Source organism: Protopterus annectens, chromosome 6.part0 (genome assembly GCF_019279795.1).
Source record: "Protopterus annectens isolate FY-2018-M chromosome 6.part0, PAN1.0, whole genome shotgun sequence".
In the NCBI taxonomy this organism is placed as follows: domain Eukaryota; kingdom Metazoa; phylum Chordata; order Ceratodontiformes; family Protopteridae; genus Protopterus; species Protopterus annectens.
The window spans coordinates 37,033,110-37,058,109 of NC_056737.1; the positions used below are offsets into that span (position 1 = coordinate 37,033,110).

Genomic DNA, 25,000 nt, shown 5'->3' on the forward strand with positions numbered 1-25,000 from the left:
CATCCATCAAGCCTTTTGTTACTACGTGTATGAGCATGCCCGGTATAACCTTGTGTAGTTGTAGTCATAGTGCATCCCAAACGGCCCTGTGCTACTAAGTGTATGAGCATGCCCACTGTAACCCTGTATAGTGATAGTAATTGTACATTCCACAGATGGGCATACTCCAGTTCAGGTTCCTGTTGTGCTACAACTATACCTCTCAGGCCTACCTATGAACTACCTGCAGATGATGTGTCTTGTTTGTGCATATAGGTTGTAATGGACAAGTACTCTAAACACACAGGTTTACAGCTATGTCCTTCATTACTGTCAGTATCCCTGTTGTTGTCCTCAATCTTAGAAGGTCATTCTGACTGCTTTGGAATGTGTAATCTCTGTGGTGCGTCTCGTAACTGCGTAGTATGTAATAGTGATCTGTAGATAGGCAGGAGTTCTGATCCCACCACTGGCAACTGTGTGCGTGTGTTTGTGTGTGTGTGACAGCAAATACCTGCATGTGTGTGTCAGCAAATGGCTGAGTGTGTGTGTGTGTGTCAGCAACTGCCTGAGTGTGTGTCAGCAAATGGCTGAGTGTGGTTGTGTGCGTTTATTTGTGTCTGCATCCTGTCATGACAGTGGGTTTTGCTGCATTCCAAAGAGATACCACCTTTTGCACTGGCCTTTATCCTTATCAACTGCTAAACCTCTCTTCCCCCCTCCCCACTGCAAGTAATCAGTCCTGTGATGTCACCCAGCTCAGAAGTGGAATCAGACTAAGTATAATTGTATGTGTTCTGTGGTGCATACCCCAACTGCATACCACTGTACTAGTTACCTTTACATAGGCAAGACATGTATGCACAATACTGGCAAGTGTGTGTGTGTTTGTGTGTGACTACCCTGTAGCCAGGCATGCACATGTGTAATGTCTTTTAACACACCATGGTAGCCATCTGTGGTGACTGGTGTCTACAAAGTATTTCATAGGAATGGTAAAGAATACACAGTCAAGCACAACTACAGTTGGTATGTTATTTTCCTGTGCCACTGTCGAGCAGTGACACAGAAGTGGTCACTGGCGTGTGAGTCCATACCCATCATTCCCCCACCCAAACTCCACAATCCCTGGGATAGATTACATTAGCCATCATTCCCCACCTCAAACTCCACATACACAACAACCATCCCTTCTCTGGTGAACTGATTAAGATTTAAATGTTATAACACAAGAGATGCCTCTGTTTTGTTCAGAGCATATTCCTTTGGAACCCTTCTGTGTCACAAAGGGTGTTCAGACATGTTTATATATATATATATATATATATATATATATATATATATATATATATATATGTAGTTATGACAGTTGTACAGATGTAGACTTGTCTTTGTTGTTTCACAGAGTACAGTACATTATAGTACTACGCAATTACAAGACGTGCCACAGAGATTACACATGTACAGGTAGTCAGAATGGCCTAAGATCGAGGACATCGACAGGGATACTACAGTGCAGTGAGTGTATGTGGGGGGGGGTCATCAGTAGGCTATGTAACAACAGGTCACATCCCAGGGTGTACATGTTAGTAGGCAGTTAGAATGCCCATCTAAGATTGATGATATCAACAGGGATACTAGATTGCATTGAGTGGATGGGGGGAGGGGACATTAACATTTCACTATGGTAAAATACAGCCTCACTCCAGGGACTGGACAGCCATATATACACACACACACACACACACACACACACACACACACACACACTGTGGCATTCACAAAGATATACACCTATGTCACACTCATACAGACACTTGACATGTGTGAGGTTCAACCACCTGCCTATGCCTTTCTTTCTACACTTCACTCTGTACTCATGTCAACAACAGTGTTCAGGAGAGTGAAAACATGTGGGATGTATTCCCAACCATATGTGACATATATGGACACACAAACACCCACACACACCAGTACTGTGAATCAAACACCTGCCTATCTCATGATAGGTTTTACAGAAGTACAGCACTATCGCATTTGCTACAAAGCTTACTGACTATTTCCTTTGCCAACTGTGCTGATATATGCACAATATATGCACAGGGGAGGTATTACTGTTACAGGTGTCAAGAGGTTTGCCTTCAGTGTCACCCTTACTGCATTCTACATTGTCTGTCTTCCACTTCAATTAACAAAACCAGACCTTAGCAGTTACACAGGTTATTGTAGGAATGGTTGTAACACACCAGTGAGCTGTCCTAGGTAGTCATTCATCTGCAAAGTAGCCCCACCACTTAGTATTCATGTCCAAACATCTGTCTATACCTCACGTACAGCTTACTGTACTTAGAGCATATCACCATATACAGTTGGCAATGTTGAAGCTGTATTGCAACAGCATGATGTACTAAGACAACAGTCACCTTCAAACATCAGACACTGCACACACATGGAATCTACACAAACATCAATACATGTACACATATGCAGTCTACATCAGTAAGCGCACTAACAGGTCAAGAGGATACATTCCACACCTTCCCCATGGCATGTGTGAAACATAGCCGAGCATTACACCATAATGGATGTTGTATTCATGTACTGGTAAAACACAACCACCTTCACCGAGTAGCCAAGTGTATATATATGACAACAGCACATATCAGCAAGACACACACAGCATTATTCCATGTCATGCTCCTACAAACTGTTACTTGACAGTGCCATGGTGAAGCTAGGGCACTGTAATGGTCAACAGTGAGCACATCATATTTGCCACACACACCTCATGTTTACTGGAAGAGTGCCAGCAATGTGCGCTGTTAGGCTAGGCAGTACACTCATTCAAGCATGTGCAAGGTCTGTGGCTTGTAAACATCTCACCCCAGCACGTACTGGCTATTGTGGTACTAAGGCTAATGTCCAGACAGCACACAGCATGCATGGCTTGCAATTGTTGACATTGGGTATATGTAGGAGCTGTGGCCACACATGGCTGCACATGCCATGAACATATCACCTGTGACTACTCAGGATCATACAGAGCAGAGCCGGATTTTCCTGAGTCTGTCAATACAGGCCTTGTGTAGGTCCTATGATCCTGTTATTTGGGTAATGTTTGTAGGCATTGCATTAGGTGGACATATCTAATGACATACATGCCACATGGGGTGTTGTATGATATGATATGTGTCATGGATGAGCGGTAGAGAGGGAATATTACCTCTGTTAACATAGATATCAAAACTCATGTACTGTTAGCATGCTATCTGCCATTTGCATGTGTGTAATGACCTTAGCCATCTGTATGTAGAAAGGATAACAAAAGCTATGGTAATGTCATTTATGTTGTATGAGTGTGGGATGTACATATCCAGGGCAGGTACAGTTAGGTCATATCCGACCATGAGGGTGTTGTTTACTGGTGTACAGCAACAGTCGACTGTGTTAATGCTGACAACATCCAAGGGACCCTGGTATGTGTACAACTGAGCTGGTTACAAACAGTGGTATTATTGCATTGCATAACACATTATGCAGCTGTGTCTGTACATGGGTACTTTACACAGCTGATGTAGGCCTAGGTACAGTCCACCAATCAAAGGTTATCTGGTGGTCTACTATACTATATCATACCACATATGGATGTGTGTTGGTAGTCTGGGGACACGGTGGTGGATGTATAAGAGGATACAACCTAGAATGCAGTGTTTGCCACTGTCACCTGTACCTGACCTATCTGTGATGAGTTATGTTGGAGTAGTGGTTTTTACATGTGAGTAGCCTTTATGAATATTTGGACACCACCACCTGGAATGGTCCATGCCACTTTTATGGCCCACATGTCTGGATCTGAGTTATATGATGGTAGTGCAATTGTGCACTACATAGCCTTCAGCCAGGTATTCCTCACTGCACAGATGTCAGTATTCCCCATTGTAGGTTCTACATTGAGCAAATGGATTAGTAAAGCCACACATCTAGCACTGGTTAGCATAAGCATCCAATGCAATTGTCTTGTAGGTGTCAGGGTGTTACTTCTGTGTGCAGGACATTTGCCTTGGAATGTGGCTATATGGGTAAATGTGACCTAGGTATTATCCACACACACTTGAAACATGGATGCATGTGCTCTGTGTCGAAGGCTTATTGTTCAGTCATGACAGCCCAGAATGACAGACACTGGACAACCTCATAATAACAGCAGGACATTGACTCATTGTTTTCGTCTAGCAGTTGCCACTCATACCATGACATCACTGTGAGTGGCAGTAATGTTTTTGGTAGCAAATGCCTCATGTAAGGTGACGGACAGCAGCAGAAATTGTGTATATAACTAATGTGAGATATACTTAGGGTAGCAGTCCTGCTAATAATGACAACTACTAACACAGCCGGGAGAGGTCATCTTGACACCTGCACCTTAGTACCATTACACAATGTGGCTCACACATTATGCTTGCACATGCCACTGTTCCACGTATAATGCCACTGTCCACAACCTGCTATCAATGTATGCCTTTTATCGCAGCAAGGTGTGTGACACATGCTGTAGGTACCATCCACCTGTGTGTCCCAGTTAACCTATTGTCTGTCACGTCCACACATGCATGATTGTGTATACTTAACATATATATGTCAGTACTTCATGTACATGTATGCATGTGTATCACACAGCACAGACACAGATATATCATTTATGGGCCACATACAGGTATCAGGTAGTAAACCAGTATGATGTGCATTTATACTGACAGGTGAGATGTACATAGCTGTAAACCTGTGTGTTTACAATAGGAGTCCATTACAGTGTGTTCTGTACATGTAAGTGTATGAGCATGCACACTGTGGCCTTCTGTGGTTAGAATCGGAGTGCAACCCAAACAGCCCTGTGCTACTAAGTGTATGAGCGTACCCACTGCCACCTTGTGTAATTTGAGTCAGTGCATCCATCAAGCCCTTTGTTACTACGTGTATGAGCATGCCCGGTATAACCTTGTGTAGTTGTAGTCATAGTGCATCCCAAACGGCCCTGTGCTACTAAGTGTATGAGCATGCCCACTGTAACCCTGTATAGTGATAGTAATTGTACATTCCACAGATGGGCATACTCCAGTTCAGGTTCCTGTTGTGCTACAACTATACCACTCAGGCCTACCTATGAACTACCTGTAGATGATGTGTCTTGTTTGTGCATATAGGTTGTAATGGACAAGTACTCTAAACACACAGGTTTACAGCTATGTCCTTCATTACTGTCAGTATCCCTGTTGTTGTCCTCAATCTTAGAAGGTCATTCTGACTGCTTTGGAATGTGTAATCTCTGTGGTGCGTCTCGTAACTGCGTAGTATGTAATAGTGATCTGTAGATAGGCAGGAGTTCTGATCCCACCACTGGCAACTGTGTGCGTGTGTTTGTGTGTGTGTGACAGCAAATACCTGCATGTGTGTGTCAGCAAATGGCTGAGTGTGTGTGTGTGTGTCAGCAACTGCCTGAGTGTGTGTGTCAGCAAATGGCTGAGTGTGGTTGTGTGCGTTTATTTGTGTCTGCATCCTGTCATGACAGTGGGTTTTGCTGCATTCCAAAGAGATACCACCTTTTGCACTGGCCTTTATCCTTATCAACTGCTAAACCTCTCTCTTCCCCCCTCCCCACTGCAAGTAATCAGTCCTGTGATGTCACCCAGCTCAGAAGTGGAATCAGACTAAGTATAATTGTATGTGTTCTGTGGCGCATACCCCAACTGCATACCACTGTACTAGTTACCTTTACATAGGCAAGACATGTATGCACAATACTGGCAAGTGTGTGTGTGTTTGTGTGTGTGACTACCCTGTAGCCAGGCATGCACATGTGTAACGTCTTTTAACACACCATGGTAGCCATCTGTGGTGACTGGTGTCTACAAAGTATTTCATAGGAATGGTAAAGAATACACAGTCAAGCACAACTACAGTTGGGTATGTTATTTTCCTGTGCCACTGTCGAGCAGTGACACAGAAGTGGTCACTGGCGTGTGAGTCCATACCCATCATTCCCCCACCCAAACTCCACAATCCCTGGGATAGATTACATTAGCCATCATTCCCCACCTCAAACTCCACATACACAACAACCATCCCTTCTCTGGTGAACTGATTAAGATTTAAATGTTATAACACAAGAGATGTCTCTGTTTTGTTCAGAGCATATTCCTTTGGAACCCTTCTGTGTCACAAAGGGTGTTCAGACATGTTTATATATATATATATATATATATATATATATATATATATATATATATGTAGTTATGACAGTTGTACAGATGTAGACTTGTCTTTGTTGTTTCACAGAGTACAGTACATTCAAAGGTACTGTACATATGTACACAAAGTGACTGTTCCATTTGTTTTCAGTACTGTGGAATACCTTTAGTAAGATGTGCATTATAAACTCCATGCAACATGTATACAACCCAGATGGCTTAGTGGTATGTCCAGTGACCTCAGTGTGCATGGTCCAGGGTCCAAGACTTGCAAGCCTTGCTGATACTGTCAATTAGGACTGAATAAGACACTTTAGGTGGGTGTAAATGTGTTTTCCTGACAGTAAGCAGTGGGTACACGTAAGTAACAGACATGTACAACTCACAGTACACTTGAAATGCCCTTCTTTGGCAATCCTGCTGATGTCACCCACCTACAAATACACCTCTGGAACTGCTGTCACCCAGTAATCTCCATGGTGTGTGCTCTGAGTAATGCTGTAGTGTGATAAACTAGTTTGGTAGGTCTTCTAATCCCAGACATGCCAACTGTGTGTGTGTGTCTGCCTGAGAAAGAGACAATGCTTTTTAGAGTATGCACACTCTTTACAATTCACACACTCAACTTTGGCAATCCTGCTGATGTCACCCACCTAGAAATACACCTCTGGGACTGCTGTAACTCAGTACTCTCCATAGCACATGCTGTAACTGTGTATTGCAGTAGTGTGATAAACTAGTTAGGTAGGGGTTCTATTCCAAGACAGGCCAACTGTCTGCCTGAGAATGTAACAATGCTTTTTTAGAGTATGCACACTCTTTACAATTCACATAACCACCTTTGGCAATCCTGCTGATGCCACCCACCTGGAAATACACTCTGGAACTTCTGTACCCCAGTAATCTCCATAGGGTGTGTTGTAACTGTGTATTGTTATAGTGTGATAAACTAGTTAGGTAAGGGTTCTATTCCAAGATAGGCCAACTGTGTGTGTGTCTGCCTGAGAAAGTACCAATGCTTTTTAGAGTATGCACACTCTTTACAATTCACATAACCACCTTTGGCAATCCTGCTGATGTCACCCACCTAGTAATACACCTCTGGGAGTGCTGTAACCCAGTAATTTCCATAGCGCATGCTGTAACTGCGTAATGCTGTAGTGTGATAAACTAGTGAGGTAGGGGTTCTATTCCAAGACATGGCAGGTGTGTGTGTGTTTGACAGTCAGAGCCTGTGTGGAGGCGGCTGTGAGTGTCTAACCACTGGACATGCTGGGGAGTGGATTTTGTAGTTTTCCTATATGGTGTCAGTATTATATGTCACAATGTCCACCTCACAAGGAGTACAAATGTCAATCAGCCAAGGGACTGTGTTGGCAAGCCATACCTCTACATCTGGCAAAAGGCCTGGTGAACAAAGTATGCAACCCTACTATTACCCGGAATACGTTCTGAACTCATGTGTCATACACAAACACACTTGCCTAGAATATCTCGCTATGTTGCTAGTACCCTGCACATTGATGACAGATAGTAGGCATGGTGTGATTGCAGTGGGCTGCAGAGGGCATGGCACCCTGTCCAGCAGTACAATAGGCACATAATTGCGGACAATGTGCCTTCACTATGTTCCCCACTGGATGCCTGCAACATATGTGGTGCCATCAAATGTGATCCACAGAGGCCATACAATGCCTTACACATGTGCCCTATATGGACAGATGCCACTGACACCAGGGAATACCTGTATTATGCTATCAATGCAGGTGCAGGGTCATCCTGCTGTCTATAAGCAGGTCCTGCCACACCAGGCCAGTATTGGCATATCTGAGGATAACAGTCTGTGTACACAGCTTGTGTCAGCCAAACCAGGTACACTTGTACATGTCACTGTACATTATTGTGGGATGTGTACATCCCATGCAATGTCCATGTCAAGGACTATCAAACACAGACATGGCGTGCATTGCAAAGCAATGGTCATACACAATGGTAACCAGGATGACAGGAAAGTTCATACAATACCCATCTGTGTGGGACATTGCAGACACTACACCCTTGAACCACACTGCACACCATTGTCGAGTGGCATGATTCCAAGGATTACCCCTCACCCAGCCTTGTCCAGCCATCTTGCACAGCCAACCACTACACACCCATGAAGCAATGCACACATGCATGTCAGTACTGGCACCTTGTGTCTGCATTTGGGGTATGATGCTCCCAACCACAGTCACACTCAGTATAACTCCCATTGACATACTGACTGATGTCAGACACATTCACATGCCCTAGCCCATAGAACCTCTGGATATCCCCTGTGGTGAATGTAGTACTTGTGCATTACTGCAGTGTGGCAAACTAAGTAGTTAGGAAGTGTATTTGTGGGCCTGGCAAAGTGTGGCAATGTGTCTGAGTCCCTTAGAGAGTGTGGTTGTGTTGACAATGACATCCATTCATGTGGACAGTCATGTGTGCTACACCTAATGTATGTCTACTATATCTCTGTTGCAGATGTCACTCACCAGCACACATATATGTTCTTACAGCACACCAACATGTCAGCTTTGTGGCACATGGAGTAACTGCATTCACTTGTAATAGTAATGCCTAATCAGTCAGGGGTTTGAACCCCTGTACAGGTAGGTGTGTGACAGATGCTTAGATTTTAGTCTCCAAGCCCTTCTCTGATATACTTAGCCTCTGTTTGTCCCTCCCACACACTCTCTGGTGGATGTGGAGTTGTACACCTGCTCAGCAGCAGCTTGTGTTTTGTAAGTGATGGTCATGATCAAGTGATGGCCTCTGCACCTATTGCAGTCCTCCTCTAGCTGATTGCATGTGGAACAGCTGTGGTGATGTTCCCATAGCTAATCGCATTGAAACACAGTACAATATCTAGGAGCATCATGTTGATGTTTGCCCATGACAGTCACTGTGAGTGGAACCTGGATCTGGTGTTTGGTAAACGGCATCACAGATGATATCTGGATATTTCTCAAACAACATACACAGTAGAAAATAGCCTAAAGACAGGAGGGTGATGTACCAGACATGACTACAGCATGTAAGTGTAGCTATGCTTCATTGAGACTACTGCCAGTTTAATAAGTTGTGTGTGGTAATGGCTATTCTGCATGTTTTAAAACTGACAAGACAGTGCTCTGTTTGTGAGGGAACCCCCATCTGTAGGGCCATCTGTGGACTGGTCAGAGTGTGGAACCATTTGTTTCCTGTGTTACTCACTGAACACACATCTGTGAACTGCAGAAGCATAGTGTGAGGACTGCAGTCAGTACATGGTGATAGTGATGAGAGTTATTGCCATCACATCCCTGATTGGACATATGTCACATGAAACAGTGGTATGACAGTCACTGTCTGAGGTTCTCACAGTGACATGCCAATAATGGGCCATTGTTCATAGCTGCAGTCACAAGTCTTCTAAACTTTGTACAGATGTCATGCAGTATATATGCATGTGTTGTGCTCCTTCTGCAAATGTATACCATCTGTTGTGTTGGGTTGATGGTCATATCTATGCATGCTGTTATAAGTAATCCTGAATGCTGTTGACCATTACTAAGCCATATCTGTGTTAAAACTGCAACACCATAGGCTGTATGGGTTTTGAAGTCCCAGCAGAACCTCCTGTCACACTTCAGCTGGCCATGGCACCTGGCACCTGGCACCAGCACATCTGGGGCCCAGCCTTGGACCTCCACCTCTGTTGGCTCTACACCACCTTCTGGTGGAACTGTCACTGAGGATGGGGCCTGTCCCCCCTAGGAGCAGGTCTAGACAGGAACTTGTCCGCTGTCGTACAGTCCCGGATGTGGTGTGTAGGGGGCTTAATAAGGGGTTTTGAGGCCAGATACACCAGCTCGAGGGCAGAGTGTCACATTTAGAGGGTGAGCCTGCCCCTCATAGATAGCCCCCAGTGCAGCCACCTTTACTGCTGTTTTGGTGCAGTGGTGGCTGCCCATGGCTGGGGATCTCCGTCCCACTGTTTCCATCTGGGGGCTCATGGGCTTGTGACTGCCGAACACCCCTCCCCGTCCAAGGTATATCTCCCCACATGTGTCATATACTGACCCTGTATGCTGTCTTGTCTGTCATCCTACCCAACCTATCCTCCACAAGCTTACCTACTCTCCTTCCCCCCACATCACACTCTCACCCTACGGAAACAAAAGGCCAATCAGTTCCTAGAACAACATTTGCCCCATACATAGCTGTCCATTTCACACACATGCAACCTTTTTAATATGCATCACAACATACTCCAGTTGTCCTCAACCCTGTCTCTCATGCACATGATCCTGGTATGCACATAACTCCTAAAGGTTCCAGGTACATGTGAGAATATCTCAGCTGATCGATCGTTTTGCAGCTGGACACGCATATTTGCAGTTAATTTTAACATCTTTACGTGTCGCCACAAAGTAGAGTATTTCAGGCAAGCATTTATTTCGTCCGCTGGTGTTGATCGAGGAGAACGAAGCAGATCTGAAGCTGCAGAACACAATTGCCGTGTTCGCAACCGTGCATCCCCAAGTCTGGCTGCATGTCGCTCTGCTGCTTCCTCGGCATATATTTGAGCCATTCTTTGTCTGTTTTGCTCATTCGCTGATGCCTGTTCTTCCTCAGTTTGATTTGCAATCACTCATCGCTTTTCTTCCGCTGCGAAATCGATGACCTAAGTTTGATCTTCTGCAAGGCATTATTTGGATGAACTTAAGCAGATCAATTGCACTGAAAAAGAAGTAAGAAAGTTATAACAAAAACATATAAAATTGCATATTTGTATACAAATATATAGAATCCATTGTAGGTATATAAAAACACGCGCATATTCGAATGCAACATGTGACATCTATATAATAGTAGGGATATAAAAACACGCGTGTATTCGAATGCAACATTGTGTGAAAATTTCAAAGCAATCGGTGAAGAACTTTCGGAGGTTTAAGATTTTGAACAAACAAACATTTACATTTTTATTTATATATAGATATATATGTATACATATATATATTTATATATTTATATATATATATATATATATATATATATGTGTGTGTGTGTGTGTGTGTGTGTGTGTGTGTGTCTGTAAAGCAATGCATACCCTGCGCAAACGCACTTACACACATTTACTGGTGTTTATATATGCTTAACCCTGCTTACTAGTGCCTTATTCATTATGACACTTTGCTCCAGTTCACTTTTAATTATTTTGCAGGTTATACAGAGGACAGATGTCGAAATATGTTCATGTACAGATTACCGATGGTAAATGGTATGTGATGCAGTGGGATTCGGAATGGAAATATCTGTTCATCAGGTGGCTGGTCTAACCAATACGCTATTGCTGTGTTGCTTCATTTGCATATATACCCATATACCCATGACTCCTGGTTCCCCAAACACCCACCCCAACGCATCCCTAACATGGCAGTCATCCATTCCCCAGTTGGATTTGCAGTGTATCCATACCACTATACATTGGCCACTCCCTACTCCTGTAGACCAATCCCATCGGTTGCCTCACTCCACGTATCCTCAGAACTCCCATACTTTTAGTCCACAAACATTGATGACATGAGCAACCAAAATGACACTATTCGCAATTTTTGGGTTGTCTCACATGGGACACGCTTGTCTTTATGTCAGGATTAGACTCTATACTTCATTACATCCTTACTCCCATTAAAATGACACTACAATAAATTAATAAGTATGACTATGTGGTAACGCGCACGTTACACATGAGAGTCTAATTATGTACGTGTTCGGCGTATTTCTTTTACAAATAGACCGGTTTAGTAATTGCAGTTGCCATAGCAGGCAGATCACAGGAATGATTCCATGCATGAGAAAGTCCTCACATTTGATTTTTTCAGCACAGCACTGACTTTGTACATTGTACACACTGCTGCATTTTAGCAGTTTCTTCCCTTCGCTCTTATGCACAACCTATTATTCTATCTACTGTTGAGGTTTGTAAGGGCACATTCATGTTATTTATGTCTGCAAATGGAATGAATGTGTTACAGAGAATGTACTTCTACACATAGATGTCTGCATGTGTATATGCATATATATTTATAATAAACTCGCTAACCTCCACGAGGCAGTCCAATTAGAACCAACCCTGGCACGCCTGGATCCATAATTTCATACCCATAGTTCCTCCACCCGACCCGAGTTCAACATACATGTATACCATTCATTGTGCAGTTTGCTATCGCAGCCATGACACACCTCCACACATTGTGCTCTCCTGAGCGATAGGGGCCCTACATGTATGTTGTCCCAACCCATGTATTCTCGGGCTCTTCCACCATTTAGTCCTTGAACATACCTGCCCTTGCTTGTGTAATGGTCGGATGGCCAAATATTCTATCAATTTTTGGGTAGTCCCACCAGAGACTACCCTCTGATTGTAAAGCAGACTTAGCAGATCAACAATGTTACTCCCACTGGTAATATCCTGCCTGCTGTGTGAGTAACAGTGCTTTGCTCACTCCTGCCCAGCTTGATATGACATACGCTGACAGTGCTATATAATACTGGGGTTGCTGTTTATTCCCTTCTCATTCCTTTTGTATTCTTTATTGTTACGTTGTTCATTCTTCATATATATATATATCTATATATATATATATATATATATATATGTATATATATATATATATATATATATATATATATATATATATATATATATATATATATATATATATATATATATATATATATATATATATATATATATATATATATGTATATATATATATATATATATATATATATATATATATATATATATATATATATATGTATAGGTGTATGTATATGTATATATATATATATATATATATATATATATATATATATATATATATATATATATATATATATATATATATATATATATACATATAAGTATATGTGTGTGTGTGTGTGTGTGTATGTATATATATATGTATATGTATGTATCTATCTATCTATATATATATATATATATATATATATATATATATATATATGTATATGTATATATATATATATATATATGTATATATATATATATATATATATATATATATATATATATATATATATATATATATATATATATATATATATATATATATGTATATATATATATATATATATATATATATATATATATATATATATATATATATTATATATCTGTACATACGTATATACAATTCCTATGCTGGGCACTACTTAGACCCGCGCAAGCGCACTCAGACTTGATTACTGGCATTTATATATGTTTAAATGAACTCCAAAACGAATGCCCAGAGCCAAGACAAGAACCCAGTTGCAGCTCCACTCAGTTTATTGACAAAGATCTCAATACACCATTAACGCTTTTCTATTCCACATGCAAAATCGCGTTTTCGTCCTCATAACATAGGACTTCATCAGATGAATGCTTCCTACCCAATTAATGCTTAAATAGTTTAATTAAGACCTAAAAACCAATAAAAACACACTCATCAATTTGAATTTGACAAACCACATAACTGGTAAATTCATAAATATTCATATATGCTAATGAGTTTTGTTTAATCCATATAATTCATGAATGTTTTGTAAAAACTAGTTACAACTCATTCTGAAGTGATATTTTACTTATGTTTATAAAACTATTGTTAAAATTATTTCCTAAACCACTATTGTTTTACATTGATGTTTATAACCAGCAGCAATAGGTAAATATAATTCTCCAGCACCCTCTAGTGTGCAAAGTTGTTACTACATCAAATTTTATTTGCTCTAAGTTTTAGTAGTGATGTTATGGAGAGAAAATTATTCATGCCTGGTTTCCTTCCTGCTTCTAAACTGACTTGCCACCACAACTCCCGACTTTCATGGACCCCCTCTGCAATCTAATTTAATTTGTTCTAAAACAAAAAATTGGAAACTGTATTCATTACAATTCTTGGTGTGCTTGTAGAGTGCATTAGTTTCCTTTGCTTTTGCCACATCATACATATGCTCATAGATTCGCTTTTTCAAGCCCCTCTCAGTCTTTCCCACATAAAAAGACTGACATTTCTGACAGATTACCAGGTAAACCACTCTATTGGAATTACAGTTATAAATATCTTTGCTTTTTGTTATTCTTTTTCTACTTTCCACATACACTTCACCTTTATTAATAATGTGAGGGCATTGCTGGCACCTACCACATTTGAAAGTCCCCAACCTTCTATTGCTCACTGTGTTATTCTCATTTCTTGTTCTCTTCACCATATTTTTTATACTTTGAGCATTTTTCTATATTACCTTTGGTCTGATTTTTGAGACTTCCTCCATGTCGGTAAGTGCTGAAAATTTGCCCCATTCCCTGGACAATATATCCTTCATCTTATAATTTGTGGAGTTGAATTCTACCACTAAACTTTTTTGAAACCCCTCTTCATTATTAATACCCTCCTTACTCACTTCATTCGTACCAATGCTGTGCCCTGTTCCTATAATAGGCTTAAATCTACCTGATCTTCCCCTTTTAACCTCACTTCTTATATTCCTTACAAATTCCCTAGGATAGCCCCTTTCAATAAACATTTTTTCTAAGATGTTACACTCATTCTCAAAATCTAATTCACTACTTGTCATTCTCGAACCCCTTACGAACTGCCCTTTAACTATATTTTTCTTGCAGTGTAAGGGGTGAGCACTATCAAAATGTAAAAAGGAGTTACAATAGGTTTCTTTCCTATAAACTCTACTTTTGAACTTATCATTCTTTTTGTATACTTCAACATCCAGATATTTCAAAGTTTCCAAACCTATTGTGTAAGTGAATCTCAAGAAACTAGTAGTTGAATTTATATATTCAAAAAATTCCAAAAATGTATCTTGCCAACCAGTCCAAAACATAACTATATCATCTAGAAACCTGTGGTATAGAGACCAGTGTTCATGAAACCTGGAATTTGTAATAAAATTTTCTTCCCATTTCAAGAGTACTATATTAGCATATGTAGGTGCGCATGCTGCACCCATGGACACCCCCATTTTTTGCTGGTAATATTCCCCATCAAAAATCAAGAAATTGTATTTTAATACAGTGTCCATAAGTGCAGCGGTAACTATTTTCTCCTCTTGCATCATCTTTGGATCAAGAAAAATGCTCTCTTCGAACATCTCCATCCCCTCTTTATATGGTATACTGGAAAAGAGGTCGATTATATCAATAGTAATGAAAATAAGGTCCTCACTGTACAAACCTGGACTGAGTCCCCTTAAAAAATCCCAAGAATCTTTCAAAATGACCCTATTGTTAGTCCAAATGTGTTTTGTTTTCAAATCTATATATTTTGCCAAAGGTTCAGTTTTCGACCCATCGGCTGAAACAATGGGTCTAAGGGGGGGGGGGGTCCAACCAATTCTTATGAATTTTGGGGATACCAAATGTAGTGGCTATCCTTGGCTTTTTTACCTCTAAAAATTGTAAGGTCTTGTTGTCTATCAACTTTTCAACAACAAGGTCTTGCAATAACAGGTCAATTTGTTTATATGCTACCTGCACTTCATTCCTGGATACCACTATGTATCTATTTTCATCTTTCAAAATAGAATTCATTTTCCCCTCATAAGTTATTTTATCCATAATGACTATTCCCCCTCCCTTGTCTGGTTTCATAATTCTTACTGACCCATTGCTTCTCTAATCTTTTAACACTTTATTCTCTTCTACACTCAGATTATAACTGTGTCTATACTTGTTTTCATCAGCTTTTCTGACCTCTTTTTCCAATACCATTTCTAAATTTCTTGATTGTGGTAATAATGGTGGGTTGAAAATAGACCTCCTAACTAATTCTGACCCCTTCACATTATTTCTATTCAACCCAGCTCTTGTAGCTAAAATTTCCAAATTAATTTTTCTCATGAATAACTTTACATCCAATAAAGTTCTTGTTACATCACCTTTATATAGTGGGATGTATTTTAATCCTTTACTTAGAAGTCCAAAGTGGTACTTTGTGAGTGGCAAGTCACTAAAATTGTAAATGGTGAACTCATGAAAAGTATTCCTAACATTATCTACTAAGATTTGATCATGTACATCCTCCTGGAATCTAGGGACCGGGTTATACTCCACTAGTATCTCCCCCTCCCCCTTTGCCCCCCCCCTCATTTGAAAATTTCCCCTTTTGTGATGTGTATAATTGTTTTGTTCCCTATCTATCAAAGGGGGAAATTCTGTATCGTACATCGCATCATACCATGTGTCATCCCTCCTTGAATTGTTCTTTTTCCATTTATTATTAGTACCAGCAACATCACCTCTAAACTGGGGAGGCTTCGGATAACTAGTGTTGGTATCATACTCATGTATGTCCCTACTTAATTTACCCATCTTCCTCTGTATGACTTCCTCACATTTAACATCAATGTCATTTCTTATTTTAAAATATTTGTCCCTTTCCTCCCTAATGCCGTGTACCAAATCATTTTTAATACAGGCATCAAATTCATCAATTTCCCTACCTAAAACCTCCTGATTTCTATCATTTTCTTCAATAATGAGCTGGACTATTTCCAGTCCACATCTGTTGAATACTTTTAACAAACTGTCATGAAAAATAGAACCCGGTTGCACATTATTTGGGTACTTGTGTACCCTTAACCCCTTAGGTACAATTTCCTTTTTTAGACATTCTTTTAAATAAGCGTTTTCAATGCTGTAAATTCTGTACTTTGTCATCATATTGTATAATTTATCCAATTTAACTACGTATGAGTCCCCATCCATTTGCCTATTGTTAGAATTCATGTCTGTTTTAAAAAGAAAGTCTTTCCTTAACCACTCACTAGTGGTTTTCATATTAGCTTGAACAGTACCTTTGGAAGCTGAAGAACCATTCAGTGTCTTTGGTCTAGCGCCCAAATCTATAAACATTTCGCTTCTTGTGTCGTTCACTCCAACCCCAGATTCCAAGACTCTCGGTGTCACCATTGGGTTGAAATCAGTTCCTTCATTGATATCTATATATATTATATATCTGTACATACGTATATACAATTCCTATGCTGGGCACTGCTTAGACCCGCGCAAGCGCACTCAGACTTGATTACTGGTACTTATATATGTTTACTGCTGCTTATTTGTGCTTACACCTGCTTCCTAGTAACTTATTCATTATGACAGTGCCACTTTGATTGAATGACATTTAGTTAAATATCTCATGCGATACTCTTATGTTGGTTTTACAGCAAAACGACATTCATTCCACATGGAAAATAATATGTGCTATTGTTGGGCTTGAACCGTGAATGCCTGTTCGTTAGGCGGATGCTCTAAACACTACACTATTGACATTTATGTTGATTCCGCATGTTTTTGTCTATTTGAATGATTTTGATGTGTAAGCTATGCTTGGCAGAGGGCAGCGACACGCAAACACGCTGCGCTTGGCTTACACCTTTGATATTGCAGCAAATATAATAGGGACATGGGGAACTTAATTGTGAAAGTTCTAGGGACGGGGCACAACATTTCACTACATGCTTGTGTGTTTACTACTTTGATTTTATTTCACTGTTCGTGGACACTCTTGTATGCTTAGCATACATTTCGGTATCCAGGGACACTGATTTACTGACTTACTATTAGAGGCGGGCTCTACTAGTAAGCATAGTAGGTTGTGCAACTGTCGGGGCATGTTTACACCTCCACAGAGCACTTGCACATGTCCCTGCACTCGCACACGTTTCCTGTGCACGTCAAGGGTGCGGCGGTGTGCCCTCATACATATTCATATGGTGCTGCTGCACCATGTGTAGTGAGGACGCTCAGTGCAAGGCTAAAACCGTCCTTGCGATGAGCTTCTTGAATCCCGGGGAGTGTCTCCAAAGCTACCTCAACAGGGGAAATTGTTCTTTTCCCCCATTTTCTGTTGACTTTGGAGATGACTAGTGAAATAGGGGCATAGGGTGTCTTCCCACCCAGATGGCATTTGTGTGTGTGTGTGTGTGTTTGTGTCTGTGTGTGTATGAGAAAAGACCTTGCCCCCACCGAAAACATACCTATAAAAATCAAATCTACATTTCTCATTGCATTCCACAGCCTAGAATCCTCTGTTATTTTCATTCATTTCCTACAAACCATTAAATGCATATTCACTGCTTCAGTTCATATTCATTGGATCGCCATTATTTTAGTATTTTGTTTTGTAAAAACTATAACACTTTACACAGTATTTCAAGCAGGGTTGAACAGTACTACAGTTAAGCGTCAACACTGACATCAGAAAAATGGGTTTAATTCCACTGTGCTTTTGCAGGGATAGAACCGTCTAAGGTACCATAATATTGTGCTGGTTAGACCAGTGTGTTTACCACTCTTGGAATCAAACTAAATGGTACTGTCTACCTATCATGGCTAGAGGTCTGCCAGCCACTGCTTAGGATGAGAATGTGAGAGTAATTGTACTTGTGCATCTTCTCACCCGTATGATCATAGAGAGAAGATAGAAAGAGATTAGGCAAATTAGCCCATCTATTCTTTCATCTGCTACATTTCTTCTTTGAATGTCACCTTTCTCCTCAGCAGTGCTTTCTTGTTAGTTATACATTTTTTTTTTAGAAATGGTGAAATTGATAGTTTGACAGCAGTTAATTACTGACATTAGATTCTGTAAGACCAAAGCACTGCAAAATAAAAAAAAATAGTAAAAGTATATTGTGTTCAGGTTCACTGCCACACCCCCTTTATTATATATTACTAACTAGTGCCATAATATAGGTGGATAAAGTCCTGGCTACAAACCTGGTAATCAGAGTTCTATTAGTGGTTTGGGTGCCTGAGGAGCTGGAAGGTATGAGGGATGGGAGGGTTGGTATGTGGGCATTCCCTTGGTGTGTGGGCATTCTCTGGTATTTGGGCATTCCCTTGGTGTGTGGGCATTCCCTGGTATCTGGGAATTCTGTTGGTATGTGGGCATTCCCCTGGTATCTGGGCATTCCCTTGGTATTTGGGCATTCCCCTGGTATCTGGGCATTCCCCTTGATATGTAGATATTCCCCTGGTATGTGGGCATTCCCCTGGTATCTGAGCAATCCCTTGGTATGTGAACATTCACTTGATATGTAGACATTCTTCTGGTATCTGGGCATTCCCTTGGTATGCGGGCATTCCCATGGTATGTGGGCATTCCCTTGGTATTCGGGCATTCACCTGTTATGTGGCCATTCCACTAGTATTGGGCATCCCCCTGGTATGTGGGCATTCCCTTGGTATGTGGGCTTTTTTCTGATATCTTGGGCATTCCCTTGGTATGTGGGCATTCCCCTGGTATGTGGGCATTCCCTTGGTATGTGGGCATTTCCTTGGTATGTGGACATTCGTCTTTTATCTGGGCATTCCCTTGGTATATGGACATTCCTCTGGTATGTGGGCATTCCCATGGTATGTGGGCATTCCCTTGGTATCTGGGAATTCACCTGGTATGTGGGCATTGCACTAGTATCTGGGCATTCCCCTAGTATGTAGGCATTCCCTTGGTATCTGGGCATTCCCCAATATCTGAGCATTCCCCTGGTATGTGGGCATTCCCTTGGTATGTAGGGATTTCTCTGGTATGTCGGCATTCCTCTGATATCTTGGGCATTCCCTTCATATGTGGGCATTACCCTGGCATGTGGGCATTCCCTTGGTATCTGGACATTCCCTGCAATAGTTTCTGGTGGAGGTTGGGAGCATTGCTCTGAGGAGGTATGGTCCAAAGGGTAGTGGACTTGGCTGAGCTGCTGTGGAGGTGGGTTGATATGCCACACATTGCCACTCTACACCCACCTCTTCAGTGCAACCACACAACAGCAAGGGTGGGGGAAAGTTACAGGTTCAGCCATTAAGAAAAAATAACCACCTGGCTGAAGATGATGGCAAGACAACCCCAGATTGCACTTAGGTTCTGTGCCTGCCCTGCTGTTAATTGAGAAAGTCTGGGGGAGTAAGAAGAAGCTGGTTGACCCAGTGATGGATGTGGGACACTGGGGTAGATCACAGGATAAATCAGAGGTGCAAAAAAATACTCAAAAAATACATACTGTTAATTCCACAGTCCTAAAATTTTGAATTCAGTGATGTTTTCTTTGTGAACAAATTGCTTGTCACCAGAATGTCAGTTAACTTTTTCTTACTGTATTATTGTTAAAAAAATATACATTCCTTTCCTCTTGCTCTGATTTCCCCACAGTTTATTATTTTAATTATTTATTATCATTTTTCTACACTTTCATTACTTGCCTGTTACTGCTTCCTCTTCTTCCTTCTCATCTCTTTCTACATTCCAGTTTCTGTTTAAAGTTCATGCCCATTAATTAAATATCTCACTTTCCAGTGTTCTCATTTCTTTGATGTTCCAACTAAGCATACATTTATTCCTTGATAGCTGGATTAGTGATAACCTGGGTATCATACAAAGTTGGGGACCAAGTATTATGTAGAAATGGGGGGCAGCAAGCATTCAGCTGGGGTCTATTTGTGGACAAGTGACAATGTTATATGTTCTGGTGGAAGATTTACATATTTATTTTCCTTTCTTTTTAGTTGTTTTGACAGTCTATTCAGGGTAAAATACAGTAAATTACACTTCACTTCTGCAACCCAGAAGAAGAAGAAAATATTTGAAGCATACCTCTCAACACTCTAGAATATTGTAAAATATGTAGATTTTTGCCTCATATTTCTGGTCTGCTCCTCATAAAATTTGTGGTTTTCAAACAATACATTGAGAATTGAAGTCAATAAATAATGATAGACATGAGTTTTAGAATTCATATCATACAGAAAATGGATGTTATTGCAGAACCTGTTATTCAAGCAGCTTTCTAAGTTTATAAGGTCAATATTGAACATCTGTCCCTGATTTGGGGCTTTTGTCACCTCATTATTTTTGGCTTTATCCAGAACTGTTGCACTAAGAGGTTGAGAAGTCCACAATAAAGGGATATAGGGAGTAAAAACTATACAAATCCAAAGCAAAGGCCCTAATTTTTGAAATGTGCAAGTTTTAAGTAGGCTAGTCGTGTCAAGCTTTAACTTTTATTATAGAAAAAAGATAGTTTTTTTACATGATATATGAATAATAGTATTCTCTGGACATCTCAGGAAAAATTATGTATTTACTATAAATATTATGCATATACATATATGTACACCGGAAAACTTGTGCAATCCAGGCAAATGTTTTGGAAATGCTATGAAAGGATTTATTTTCACCTCTTTGCTAAAAGTAAATGATGATGGCTATTTAAACTTATTGTATTGGATCTAAGTATTAAAAGTCCCTCAACTGTTTCAAACTGAATTCCAACTTTGCTGCATCTTTGTAAGTACACCCATCATAGGCTATACTCACAGCAGATGCTAGAAGTGCAAATTTTACTGGTGCACAACTCTATGTAAGTAAAGTTAATCAAATGTGGGGAAATTCCCCATTCCCTGAAATGTAACACTTTGGAGTTTATTATTTTTAGGAACAGTGCAGGGTAAAGCTTTGTTCACTGCAGAATTCAAGTAGAGTTTGAAATTCTAGCACTTACACCAGTACGAAAGAACCCATTATTTCAGGCTGGCTGGACTTTCCAAATCAGATAATCAAATAATCAGAAAGGCAGGTAAATTATGCTTGTGTTGGGACATTAATGCATTTATACCAAAGCTAAGGGTGTATTACACATTTTGTGCCAGTCTTACAGTTGCCTACATCAGGAAATGTTGGTTTAATCCTATAGCTACCCCTAAAAATTATTTCATGTTTTATCATTTTTCCACCTGAGATATAAAAAAAGAAACTATTTTTCACGTGCTTTCCATTCATACTTAATACTAACTCTTGTTTGTTTCTCACCTCTGAGTGGAAGTCTCATTCACAATGTTGACAGTTTTCACTGTGGTATACGAAATGCCATTTTAGCCTTGGTTAGGGGAACATGCAATTAGATTTCTTTGGCTTTAACTGTTTAGTTTAATGCATATCAGTGTAACTAGTCAAATTCTGATTTTTTGTTTATTTTTTTCTGACATTCTCATTTCTACTCTGGGTCACAGGGCCAGCTATTATCGTAAAGGTGGATGTGCCATGCTTCCAGTTAAGTGGATGCCACCAGAGGCATTTCTCGAAGGAATTTTTACCTCCAAGACAGACACCTGGTAACATTTATACTTGTTACCTTGAGTATGACTTTATTAGACTGTATAACATTTTCTTTCTTAAGTTGATTTTGAGACAAAAACAGTCTTAATGTGTGCCATGTTACATTATACATTCTTACCTCAGATCATAATGTCTGTTTGTGGCATTCTGTTTGCAGGTGCTATAGTACAACAAAACTCAGAAATATTTTGTTACATGTCTTGAAACAGTATATTTTACATCTATTATTTGGTAGAAATTAAGTTTAATAAAGGATAAAAGCAAAGTCTTGCAGCTGAAAAAGACCAAGAATCATTGAAATATCACCATCACCATTCAGCTGTACATGTGATGAGTGTTAACAAATTTACTCCAGGATTCACTGGTATGCAGCTGTACCCACTAGGAAGAAGTACAGAACTAACTCAAAAAGTAAGCCAACCTGGTGGAATCACAAAATCAATCAGATGACAGGAGGAAGAAAATCATGGCAAAAATTAGGAGGTGCAGCACCCAGCAGGATAAAAAGCACTCTCATCAAACTAAACAAACAACTCAGAAGACAAATAAAGTCTGCCAAAGCCACATTTGATGTATGTTTGGCCTCCAAGGCCAAGGACAACCACAAAGCATTCTTTATCTATGTCTGCAACCTCAAAGGCAGTATGCAATTGTGTGTAGAGCTCATTGTAAATGGAGCCACCTATAGTGCGCCAGAAAATATAACAAACCTCCTGGCTGATAAATTCAGCTCCAACTTTACTCCTCTCTCCCCCTCAACCTTCCCTCAGGAAATATCATCAAATATAACTCCCCTTACTATCATTAGGGAACAGGTCCGTAATGCTCTCTCTAAGACCAAGAACACTGCATCAATGGGCCTAGACAATATCCCAGGATGCCTTCTAAATAGCGTGAAACATGACCTATCATGGCCTCTGGAATTACTATTTAACTGTAGCCTCCAAACAGGCTCTGTGTCTCATGAATGGAGAAAGGCAACAGTCATCCCTCTGCACAAAGCTGGGCCATCTACAGACTCCGGAAACTATAAACTCATAACTCTCACTAGTCTTTTATGTAAATCCATGGAAAGAATTATTGTAGAGATGATCAACAGAGATATAGTAAACCTCCTGACACTGGACCCAGCCCAGTTTGGTTTCGTCAAGGGCAGATCATACCTACTCAACCTGGTGGACTTCTTTGAGAAGGTCACCAAAGCAATGGATGAGGGCAAAATAGTTCACACTGCCTACCTTTACCTGGCCAAGTTATTTGACACAATACCTCACTCGGGCATTGTTGACAAACTCAGGAGGTTAGGTAGAAACCCGTATGTCACCCAGTGGATAGCTAAATGGCGCACAGACAGGAACCAGGAAGTTAGAATTGGGGAGTCCACCTCTACAAAGAGGCCAGTCACAAGTGGAGTCCCTCCTGGATCATTCCTTGGACCACTCATTTTTGGTATTTACTTCTCAGAAGTCAAGGCCAATGTCACTGGTCTGTGGCTGACTAAATTTACAGATGATTGCAAATTAGGAGTTGTCATTGAATCTCATACTGATGCAAATGTTCTCCGGGAGGGGCTGACACAGACAAACAACTAGTGTCAGAGCCATGGAATAAAACTAACTGCCAAGAAATGCATAATAGTATCCTTTGGCAAGTTATCCATCCCTGGTAACTATCATATTGACAAAACACCCCTTAGAGTTGACCCAGTAGTCAGGGACTTAGGGACACACAGAGATAGTAATCTAGCCCGTGATCATCACATGTCTACAGTGATGAGGAAATCATTCTATGTTGCACAACTGATAAAAAAAGGTATGTCATCTAAGTCTAATGAAGTCATAGTTCCACTGTATTCAGCATTCATCAGACCTATCACTGAGTACAATACCACCTTTGGTATGTACCTAACCAAGTATACCCAACAAATGGAACGTACACAGAGGTTCCTCACTAAAAGAATACATGGTGTAAGTAATATGTCCTGTGCTGACCACCTTAAGGCCCTATCCCTGTATTCTGTTTCCTAGAGGCTTTTGAGGGGAGACCTATGCCTGGCATACAGGGCATTGTTAGACCCCACTCTGATGGACCTCCTGCATATCCACAAAACAAAAAAGAGTACCAGAATTAACAAGTCTAAAGACTTAAACCTTGCCTGTGATATAAATAGAACCTGCTGGAGAGATAGGTATGTATCACAGAGACTACCCCATCTATGGAACACGCCATCCATGTGAAGCAGAGTTCCTCTCTAACCCAATCCAAGTGCAGCTTGGACAATTGGATGGGAAACTGGTAATTCATCCCTGGTTTGGAACCTATGCCTCGTGCAAACAGGTAACCTGTAAATGGTTCATCTCCCAGGCCCATGCTTACACTTATGAAGGGTGTCATAACTTCTGAGAGATTTGAGATGCATGGCTAGGCTTAAAAAGGCCCTTGTGGCCATTAGCCTAGTAAGCACCTATGACCCTCTGCCCTCCTGGCAAAAGGAAGTATAGCCCAAGGCAAGGTACCATCTAGGAGTAAATGGTCATCAGACTCCATAGCCTTGGAATGTCT

The 25,000-nt window shown here is 40.5% G+C and overlaps 1 protein-coding gene across 1 annotated transcript in view; it reads left to right on the forward strand.

Moving 5' to 3' along the window:
* LTK (leukocyte receptor tyrosine kinase) overlaps nt 1-25,000 on the forward strand; it is a 1,073,506-nt gene that overhangs the window by 792,265 nt on the left and 256,241 nt on the right. The window contains exon 15 of the mRNA XM_044073449.1: nt 22,333-22,434. Within this exon, the coding sequence (XP_043929384.1) occupies nt 22,333-22,434 (102 nt within the window). The remainder of the gene's footprint in view (nt 1-22,332; nt 22,435-25,000) is intronic.